Raw genomic sequence first — 11,723 nt, forward strand, 5'->3', positions numbered from 1 at the left:
TATGGACAATAATAGTCTGCATATACAGATGGAATATAAAGATAATCTATCGAGTAGTTTACGAAAAATTAGAAATTAAAGATTTTACTTTGTAAAACGGAAGCAAACTTTAACACTAAATATCTCCATTTCTGCTCGATAGATTTTTACTATATTTTACACAATTATGGACAATAGTAGTCTGCATATACAGATGGAATATAAAGAAAATCTATCGAGTAGTTTACGAAATATTAGAAATCAAAGATTTTACTTTGTAAAACGGAAGCAAACTTTAACACTAAATATCTCCATTTCTGCTCGATATATTTTTACTATATTTTACACAATTATGGACAATAATAGTCTGCATATACCGATGGAATATAAAGAAAATCTATCGAGTAGTTTACGAAAAATTAGAAGAAGAAGAAATGTCTTTATTACCAAAATTTAGTATATACAATATTTACATTATAAAAAAGAAAACAAAACAAAACATAAACTTTTTTTCTATATGTATATCTTTCAAAAATTAAAGAACTACTGAAATTAAAAAATCACAAAAAGAACATAAAAACTTAATGTATACAAAATAAAGACGGAAACACATTGGTCCAAGACCGTCAGTGTGGAGTCTGGGGAAAATTCTAATTAATATTTAAAAATAAAAAATAAAAAATGTAAAATAAAAAAATTAAAAAAAATAATAAAAATAAAAAATACACATCCGGATTATACAATCTTTCAATAAATTTGAATTTTCAGAATTTATGACGAATAATAAAAATAAAAATAACTATTGATTTACTTGCCTAAATTCAGTGTTCATTACGAGATTGGTGAAGGTTCGAATCATTATTATTACTATTAACATCTCTGTTATTAATGGAGTTATGTAAGAAAGTGAATAGAGGTTAGGAGGAATGGCATACTGTGCCTTAGGAGAAACCTAAGAGTTCATCAGTTTTAATCTGAGGGCAAAGGCTGAGCCAATAAAATTTGCCAACGCTAGCCAATTTCTACCATTCAGGAACTCTAAAATAGCTGCACTAGAAAGGGAAGAGGTGCCAAGCCACTTAGTACGAAGACTACCGAATACCGGACACACCACTAGGAAATGGTGTAAGTCTTCAACTTCCTCTCGGTTACACAGCGTACACTTTGTATCTGAAGTCCTGAAGCGTTTGAAATTAAGCGGCAAAACATCTGCCCTTGCTTTAAAGATCCACCCTGCCTTATAAAGTTGAAGATCATTGTTCAGATAAGAATTGTTTCCCAAATCGAACAAGAGCTCACAGTAAAGCGAAGAGAAGCTAGTCTCTAAAGTTTTTTGCAGAGCTTGTTTTTTAAAATATTTCTGAAGCTCATTAGTTAGCAATATAAAGCTATTCCTCCATAGATCAGTGTCGCTCAAGTTGTCTAGGTTCAGATTTACCTCCAAATTTACCATTTCTGCATATCTGCTAACTTCTTTAAACCAAAATAGATTTCTTTTAATTACTTCCCTGGCCAAGATTTTTGGGTATCTGTAATTTGGGAGATCAAGAATTTTGAGAATATATCTAAAATGGAGTTTAAGAGTGTAAATAAAGACAGGTGACAGGCTTGTTTCAGTGCAAATAAAGGCGGAGGAAGTGTATTTGGGTACTCTGAATAACTTTTTGATAAAGAAGTACAGCAACTTTTCGACCTCATCGAAACGCTGCCAACCCCAGACCTGCGCCCCATAACAGAGTACAGATCTGCTGACGCTGTTAAAAATTCGGACTTTGACAGGGTAGGAGATGTCATTGTTCTCGATCAACTGAAACCAGACAGCATTTAAACTTGCTTTCGCTTTAGATAATTTATTTTTTAAATGTTTGCCCATGGATAAGGAGGGAGTAAGTGTGATTCCTAAATATTTATATTCATTCACGACATCAACACTTTCTCCTCTAAAAGACCATCTTTCATTTTTTGCCGGCCTACCGCCATTGCGAAAGACCACCACTTTTGACTTTTTCAGATTTAATCTGAGATTCCACAAGAGACAATATCGATCCAAGTGATCAATCATTAACTGCAGGGCCAAGGGATGAGAAGCCAACAGAACGACGTCGTCGGCGTAGGCTAACAATTTAATCTTACAATCACTAACCAAGACTCCTCCTCCCAAATCGTCAATGATGTCATTTATAAATAAACTAAAAAGAATTGGGCTCAACAAGCATCCTTGTTTAACACCCATTTCTGTATAGAATTCGGGAGAGAGCCCGTCCTTACACCGAACAGAGGCTATGGTGTCCTGTAGCAAGTGTTTTATACTTGTTATTATTTTGGTTGATAACCCTAGTGAGAATAATTTATAAATTAAACTGTACCTGTCGATTGTGTCAAACGCCGAAGCGAAATCTATAAAAAAGGCGAACACTTTTTGTTTTTTTGTACATAACTGTAATTTAATTAAACTAGTTAAATTGAAGATGTTGTCTATAGTGGAGTAGTTTGGCCTAAATCCAGCTTGAAATTCGTGTAAGATATTATTATTATTTGACCATTCTGTTAATCTTTGCAGAATTAAACCTGAGTATATTTTACTAATTGTATTAATAAATGAAATGCCCCTGTAGCTGGAGGGTTGATCTTTATTACTGTTAAGTAAATTCATTGAAAAATTTGGAAGTTGTGGTTTATCATCAAACAACAACAAGGTACTTTGTACCTTGAGTCGCAGTCTGTCTGTGTAGGGCAGTCGGTCATGTGAGTTGGGCTAGTGAGTGCGTGTTTAAATCATATCATATCAGGAGTATACTCCACTATCATTTTTGAATTATTCTTTAAACCAACTGTAACATTGTAAATTGGATATCCATTTAACTGTAACGTATGTTGAACTAATTAAACTATTTATCAATTTATTTCTTAAACATTTTCTGATCAATCAAAATAATTTACTAAACATTTTCTGGTCCCATCCGGGCCGGATTTTGAACTAACGATCTACAGATATACAGTCCACATCTATTATAGAACATTCAGATTAAACAGTGTTTGTCTCAATCAGGCTATAATGCCTAAATAACTAAAAATAATTGTATTTTCAATCAAAACCATTATATTATATTATTCTTTTTGCTGTTACTGTGAATTACTGATTAATATTTTCAAAAAAAAACCAGCTATAGTTTCTTAACACACTTGAAAAATTAAAATAAAACTAAATTCGTCATTTCATCTAAATAATCTTTAAATTATAGAAATAACTAACCATGCGGTCTCGAGTTTAGGAGTACGCTGTCGTTAGTTCTGATTTTTGCCGTAAGTTAAAGCGTCATAGAGCTATCGCTTCCGTTAATTTTTAAAGTGTGTTGCTTTACGAAGTGTGGCAATAAAATTTAGGTATAATCCTAAATACAAAAGTTACAATTAATTATTGTATTTTCATATTTACAAACTGCATTTCAATATTAACTATCACTATTTTGTAAGCTCTCATTTGTTCAATGTAATCATTTCTGATTTATTTAATTTGTGTTTATTTTCATAATTCTTTGTGTTTATCTTGAATCAAAGCCTATGTTAAGTTAGAATTATATGTAATATTATCTTGTTGTCTCTGTTTATAGACGTTTACATTAGTTATTAATTCATGCATATTTTATGTTATTTGTATTATTTTCTAGCTTTCTGATTTTGCTCTAATCTTCTGAATTCTGTAACTTTCCTTTTCCCTAATATCTATCTTTGCTTATTCCGGTATATCTCATTTTATTTTACATTTTTTAACATGACGGAACCTCTCAAGCTGTCATTAGATCAAAAAATCATCCTGCATAAAGACAAGGCCTTTTCGCTAGCCGATGATATTAAGTCAATTTGTGAGACTGGCCGCCGAATTAGCACTGATTCCACAGCAATTTCGTTATTTAAAGGGATGTTTAGATCACTTGATGTAACTTATGAAAAATTTATGAATGAATGGGCTGAAATTAAGTCACTTTATTTGGCAAAGGATGCAGAATCGGAATTTCCGTCTAAACGAGAATCGACAATTCTTAGGGCTACCAAAGACTTTTATTATGAAGCCGGGGCTATTTTTGAAATTCATTGCGCCTCATATCAACCCAGGCCTACCACTTCAATTCAGAATTCACTGTTAGACTTATCTCAGTGTATTTCTATTCGATCACGACTTCCTCATATCACAATACCAGTATTTTCTGGCAAGTTGCAAGATTGGCCTTTATTTAGAGATACTTTCAGTTCCATGGTCCATGATGAAACTTCGTTAACGGCTGTTGAGAAATATCACTTTCTTCTGGCTAACTTACAGGGTTCTGCCCTTTCTGTCATTAAACATGTACCAGTTTCTGAGGTAGGCTACGAACAAGCCTGGTCAGCATTGCTTCAACATTATGACAATAAGAGAAAACTCGCAGCATTCTACCTTGACCAGATACTGAATTTTAAACCTCTCACAGGTAAAGCTACAGCAGCGTCATTGCAACACTTTATGCAGGTTGTCATTGAAAATGTCACTTCCTTCGAAAAAATTAAAATTCCTAATTCGTCAAAGTACATTATGTTTGAACTAGCTCTTCGCTGCTTGGATGAAAGCACAAGAGAGTCATTCGAATTGGCTGCTGCAGATGAATTTCCCACTTGCGATGACCTAGCCAAATTTGTGCGAAAGAAGGTAAACGCCAAAGACATTACAGAAAGGGGCAAAAGGGATTTAACTCCAATCCTTAATCAACCTTTTAAGCCCAATAACACTAGATCAAATAGAACTCATATCAAACCTTCCAATTCATTCTTTACAAATACAACCTCTTCTCCATCAGTAGTAAACGAGGCGAATCAACTTGTTTCTTCCTCTCGTTCTCCAACATGTTTTCTATGTAAGCAAAGGCATAAGCTTACGGAATGTCCCACTTATGTTCGAGGCACGCCTAAACAACGTTATGATATTTTAAAAAATTGGGCTGGCTGTAAAAATTGCCTTTATCCTGGCCATCGTACGAGAGAATGTACTTCTCGTTGGAAGTGTCGCCAATGTGGAGGACGTCATCATACCACCTTACATTTACAACCATCCATACCTAGTATGCCATCCATTACTCAGCCAACTCCTCAGTTACCTTCTACTAATAAGGAGGAACCATCCGCTACAAATGTAGCATTCTCTGCCATTTCTGCTAACCATACCCCGGAAGTGCTTTTGGGCACAGCAATTGTTCAAATTTGTGACGTTAATGGTGTTTTCCATCCGATAAGAGTAGTTATAGATTGTGGTAGTCAATACTCTTTTATAACAGAATCATGCGCTTCCATGTTACAATTACCCTCTATTCCCTTTAACATATCTGTATCTGGAATTGGTCAATCCATGTTATTAACACCAACCAAGAAGGTAATGTGTACATTACGATCACTTTGCTCCGTATCACCTGACCTCTATACAGAGGCTGTTGTTATCCCAATCATTACACAACAATTACCCCATCAAAGGTTACCCCCATCAGTATGGAAACGCTACATTCATCTGAATTTAGCGGATCCTGACTTTTGGAACCCAGGTCCTATTGATTTTCTTCTCGGAGCGGATCTTTTCTTACAGATCTTAGACTGTTCTTCACCTCCCTGTGAGTTTAATTTTAATCAAAAGGAACCAAAACTACTTAGTACCATCTTTGGTCAAATTATTATGGGTAAATGCACGGAGCTTTCCTGTTCTCAATCTACATCATCATTCTTTATTACTTCTTCAGATGTCTATTCCCTTATGGAAAGATTTTGGGAAATCGAGACCATCAAAACTGAGCAGCCCACTTTATCACCCGACGATCAATTTTGCGAAGATCATTTCAAAGCTACTCATTCTCGTATGCCTGATGGGCGTTATGTCGTTTCATTGCCATTTCTCACCGTACCTAATTATCTAGGCCCAACAAATTTGTGTGCTTTACACAGATTACGCAATGTGGAGTTTAAGCTTGCACGCGATTCCGCTCTTTCCCATCAGTATCATTCATTTCTGCAAGAATATCTTGACCTGGGGCACATGGTAACAACTAACAGACCCGCAAAATGCGTAATACCTCATCATGGGGTTTCGAAGATTGTAAACGGTGAATCGAAATTGCGTGTTGTTTTTGACGGTTCTTGCAGAACAACTTTTGGATCACTAAATGATTATCTGGGTGCAGGCCCCAAACTACAAACGGATATCAGTGACATCATTTTGAATTTTCGAAAGCATCGATTCGTGATTACTGCAGATATCGTTAAGATGTATCGTCAGATACTTATATCCGTTGATGATAGAGTCTATCAACATATCTTGTGGCGCTTTTCTTCTGATCACCCCATTGAAGAATTCGAGTTAACCACAGTTACCTATGGACTCAAATCATCTCCCTTCTTGGCTTTACGGGTCATTCAACAGCTTGTGACTGATGAAGGTACACCTTTTCCTCTAGCCACTAAGGCTCTTACCCATGACACCTATGTTGACGACATAGTCACGGGTGCTTCCACTATTGACGAGATATTATCTATTAAAGAGCAATTAATTGCCCTATTATCAAAAGGAGGTTTTCAGTTGAGCAAATGGACGAGCAACAGTTCAGACGTTATCAAACCTAGTCCTGATCAATGTAAGGTAATGCCAATATCCTTTAGCGAAATGGAAGAACCAACTGTTAAACTTTTGGGGTTGCAATGGGATCCAATACAAGATGTCTTCTCATACAAGATACATATGTCTGCTTTACCTTCTACCAAACGAATGATATTATCCACAATAGCACGTATTTATGATCCTCTAGGTTACGTGTCCCCATCTGTGTTTATCGCTAAAATACTTCTACAAGAGACTTGGAAATTAGGAATTGGTTGGGATGAGAATTTGCCAACTGCTATCTTGCACACTTGGGAGAATTTTCTTCAAGATATACCTAACCTTCAACAAGTTCGTATCCCACGCTACCTTATGTTGGACGATACACAGGCACCATGTTCCATTGTTGGCTTTTGTGATGCTTCGGAACGAGGCTATGGTGCGGTACTATACATAGTCTCCATCGTGAATTCGAAGAGGAAAGTTTTCCTCCTTAAATCTAAATCTAAATTAGCTCCACTAAAGCCCATGACAATTCCCCGCTTGGAACTTTGTGGTGCATTATTGCTTGCTTCATTGTACACATCTATTGCCAAATTCATTAAACACCTCCGAATCGAATCTACTTGGTTTTTCACCGATTCAGCTACTGTGCTTAGCTGGTTTCAAATTCCAGCACACACATTGAAGACCTTTGTTGCACATCGCGTAGTTCGCATCAGCGAACTGACCAATATAAAATGCTGGAAGCATATTTCTTCCCATGAAAATCCTGCCGACTGCTGCTCAAGAGGTTTGCTGCCAACCCAGTTATTGAATCATCCCTTATGGTGGGCGGGCCCCCCGTGGTTGATCCAACCTGAGATCTTATGGCCCTCAAATGAAACTAGTATCTCGTCTGAAAACATACCTGAAATCAAATCCTCTCATGTAACGTTAACTGTTACTTTTCACGCATCGGATTTCATCAACTGGACTGAAAGATTTTCTAAATACCGTCGTCTGGTCAATTCTTTAGCTTACGCCCTCAGATTTGTACCAAAATCAAAGTTTTCCGATCACATCAGACCTAAGGGTCCTATCACTGCTTTAGAATTTGACGCTGCTAACATCAAATGTATCAAACTTTTACAACATCATTATTATCCGGAAGCGTTCAATGATCACCTTAACCCGACTCCATTAATGTTAAGCCTTAATGTATTTGTCGATCAAACTGGTATTCTTAGGGTGGGCGGTCGCTTACGCCATTCTTCCTTACCTATTGAATCCAAACATCCAATTTTACTTCCAAGACGTTCTCAATTCACTAACATTTTGATAGATTATTTTCATATAGAACATGCACACGCCGGACCTGCAACTCTTCTTGCTGCTATTCAACAACAATATTGGATTCCTGCTGGACGAAGTTTGGTGAAACAACGGAAACGAACATGCATCATCTGCCATAAAATGACCAAATCAAACCGAGCACCACTTATGGGCGATCTACCTCCCGAGCGGCTGTCTTCAGTCAGAGCTTTCTATCAAACAGGAGTAGACTTTGCTGGACCATTTCTATGCAAGGAGACGCCTCGACGAAAGTCACCGCTGGTGAAGGTGTATTTATGTTTATTTGTATGCTTATCTACCAAAGCAGTTCATCTTGAATTGGTGCATTCACTATCCACTGAAGCTTTCATTGATGCTCTAGATCGTTTTATTGCAAGGAGGGGCAAACCTGTTAAAATGCTCTCCGACTGTGGAAAGAACTTTGTTGGCGCTGCTAACTATCTAGCTGAAGTAGCTGCCTGGCATGACTCAGAAACTACTCAAGCATGCATTCTTGATCACATCAATCATCATCACATCACATGGCTATTTAATCCTCCTCAAGCACCTCATTTTGGGGGAATCTGGGAGGCAGGAGTCAAGTCTACCAAAACTCTGCTTCGCAAACTTATTGGCAGTTCTACATTTTCATCCCAAGAGTTGAACAACATCTTCATAAAAATCGAAGCTATATTAAACTCACGGCCACTTCAACCTCTGTCTACAGACCCTCAAGATCTTCAACCTCTCACTCCGGGGCACTTTCTAATCGGAGCGCCACTCACTGCTCTTCCTGAAGCCACGTTAACAGACGTACCTCTTAATCACTTAACTCGTTGGCAATATCTGAGAGAGCGAGTACAACATTTTTGGAGTCGTTGGCAGAAAGAGTACCTCCAAACACTACAACAACGTACCAAGTGGATTACTACAACAACCAATTTAAAGGTTGGTGACATGGTCCTCCTAAAAGATTTACACACCTGGCCATTACAGTGGCCCCTTGCTCGAGTTATCAGTATTCATCCTGGCCCTGATGGTATCGTTCGAGTAGCTACTGTGAAGACAGCTCAAGGAGTCTATAAGCGCCCTGTAACTAAGCTAGCACCTCTACCTCAACTGAATGAGAACATGCCTTAATCAATTTCTACATCAGATCCAGACCACCATCCACATCATCACGCAACTTCTCATCACATCACATCACATCTCATATTATTATCTTCATAGTTCTTCAAAAGTTCCAAATTTTGGTGGGCGGTATGTTAAGTAAATTCATTGAAAAATTTGGAAGTTGTGGTTTATCATCAAACAACAACAAGGTACTTTGTACCTTGAGTCGCAGTCTGTCTGTGTAGGGCAGTCGGTCATGTGAGTTGGGCTAGTGAGTGCGTGTTTAAATCATATCATATCAGGAGTATACTCCACTATCATTTTTGAATTATTCTTTAAACCAACTGTAACATTGTAAATTGGATATCCATTTAACTGTAACGTATGTTGAACTAATTAAACTATTTATCAATTTATTTCTTAAACATTTTCTGATCAATCAAAATAATTTACTAAACAATTACCTTTCTTGAATAATGGAAAGATAATAGATTTTTTGAAAGAAGCTGGTATCTCACCACTATCGAATATTCTATTAAAAAGTATTACGAGCTTTTCCAGAAAATTTAATGACGCGTGTTTATAAAATTCATAGGATATTCTATCAACTCCCGGGGCTTTGTTATCCTTCGAGTTATTTAAAACAGATTGTAAATCCTTCAAATTAAAAGGTCTGTCTAGCGAATCATTCGTGTAGAACGGTTCTGCATACAACATCCTAGAAGAAATGTGACTAGAGTTATGCAAATTTTTAAAATACTCAAACCAATCCTGAGAAGAAATATTGCCCACTGCCCAGGATTTATTTCCATTAAGCACCTTTACCAATCTCCAAAATTCTTTACTATCTTTTGTACAGCATAAGTTTTTCGCACAATTTTGATAAAATTCTTTTTTCGTCCGCGCACATAAGCTCTTATATTTATTATTAAGTACCAAATACAACACTTTATCACCATCATTGTTTGACTTTCTGAATGACCTAAGCTGCTTAAAACAATCAACCCTCAACTTATTACAAACTTTATCATACCAGGGTTTTCTCCAAATTGTTGGGGAACTAAAAATTTTGTTACCTTCAGCCGAGCTATTAATTATATCCGTCAGATAAAATACTTGCTCCTCCATGCCATTGCTTTCACAAATTACAAATTTTAAATAAAAGTCTAATTTATTTTGGTACTCAAGAAGATTCTGTTTGGACCAATTCAATTTTGGCAGCAGGGGCAGAATATTACTTTGAAAATAAGAACATTGACTAACTACAAAAGAAATAATTAATGGCATGTGGTCAGAAAAAATTTGCTCATCAACTCTAAAATTATCAACAAATGGAATAGATTCATTAGTAACACAAGCATAGTCCAAAACAGAAGCCCCAGTCGCACCAACAAAAGTGAACTCGCCTTTTAAGTCTTGTCCAGTCCTACCATTAAGTAACGTAAGCCCGAAATTATCAAGCAAATCGAGTAAATTTCTCCCGTTGGAATTGAAAACACTATCTTTAGAGCATCTATTCGTAGACAGAATCTTAGAGTTTAAATCAAAACAATGTTTTGAAATAATTTGCAGGTTTCCGATTCGAGCATTGAAATCTCCAACTAAACACATATTAATTGAATAATTTTCAGAGACAAAGTTAAAGAGTTCCGTGAAGTCCGAGTCCCAGCTAGTACAGTTAAGATAAACAGGACAGATATGTAAAGTATGCAACCCCATCTCCACCACCAACAAATTTTTACCCGAAACATTACAGAATGAAGCTGAATCCTTGGTGAAGCCATGAGATTTAATACCATAGAGACGTCCGCCAGATGCTCTGCCAAATTTTGCTGTTCTTTTCGCCGGAATCCACAAAAGCTCAAACCCTGAGAAAATGCCATCAAATTCTGATATTCCATCTTGCTCGACGAAAGTTTCAAATAAAAGGAAAATATTGAAACTCTTTATATATGTAACAAAATCTTTATTATCTTTTTTATTCCTCAAACCTCTAATGTTATAAGCCAAGATATTTAAAGTCTCAGTTGATATTTGCTGCTATTTGACCTGTGGGACTGTCAGATGCGTTGAGGCTCCTCCATCAAGTCTATCATCCAAGTTAGCTGACTGAATAGGATTTATTTTCTGAAGATCGGATGTGGAGGGTATTTGGTGCTGATATGGTTTAGTTTTCTTCAAACGCTGCTCTTTGTTTCCTTTCTCACCAGAGGCAACATTCGTTGGAGGCGAAACAGACAATAAACGTTTTTTGAATTGTATGGAATTATCTAGTTCAGTAGAAGAGTTTTTATCTTTTATGATCAGTTTGTCATACCTGAGTATGGCAAATTTTCCTGCTTTTCGAGCCTCCCAAAACTTAGGCAATAATTGTTTTCTTATTTCAACCACATGTTGTGGGAAATCCTCAGAAATATTCATTGTGGAGCCTTTTAATTTAGGACTGTTCTTGAGAACAAGCAACTTAGATCGCAACTGTGTGAAGGCGATTAGTATTGGCCGAGCTTTATTACTTTCAGACTTGCCAAGACGCCTCACAAAATCAATATGAGTCTCATTCAGAGGTAATTCCAGCCTTTCTTTAAAAAAAGTGCATACAAAATTCTCCATATCCCAATAATTGCGGAATTCTTCGGCGACGCCAAATAAAATTACATTACGTCTTTTTGCATCTTTCTCTAATTCATTAATTTTTATGTCCATCTTTTCT

General features: G+C 36.5%; 2 protein-coding genes across 2 annotated transcripts; one reads left to right on the forward strand and one right to left on the reverse strand.

Annotated features, from left to right (window-relative positions):
- The first annotated feature begins 3,751 nt into the window (after positions 1–3,751).
- On the forward strand, positions 3,752–9,040 carry LOC141459762 (uncharacterized). Its single transcript, XM_074139171.1, has one exon. It carries the CDS (start codon positions 3,752–3,754, stop codon positions 9,038–9,040), a length of 5,289 nt encoding a protein of 1,762 aa, XP_073995272.1.
- A 2,013-nt stretch (positions 9,041–11,053) lies between these two features.
- On the reverse strand, positions 11,054–11,716 carry LOC141459763 (uncharacterized). The gene has a single exon (XM_074139172.1). The coding sequence runs from the start codon at positions 11,714–11,716 to the stop codon at positions 11,054–11,056; it is 663 nt and encodes a 220-aa protein (XP_073995273.1).
- Positions 11,717–11,723: the final 7 nt, after the last annotated feature.

The sequence above is a fragment of the Rhodnius prolixus genome, unplaced genomic scaffold, assembly GCF_049639745.1.
Source record: "Rhodnius prolixus isolate KJV_2025 unplaced genomic scaffold, Rpr scaffold_17, whole genome shotgun sequence".
NCBI lineage: Eukaryota > Metazoa > Arthropoda > Insecta > Hemiptera > Reduviidae > Rhodnius > Rhodnius prolixus.

What these genes read in the sequence shown, in the direction of transcription:
- LOC141459762 (XM_074139171.1), top strand. Translation starts at nt 3,752, where the DNA reads ATGACGGAACCTCTCAAGCTGTCATTAGATCAAAAAATCATCCTGCAT.
- LOC141459763 (XM_074139172.1), bottom strand. Translation starts at nt 11,716, where the DNA reads ATGGACATAAAAATTAATGAATTAGAGAAAGATGCAAAAAGACGTAAT.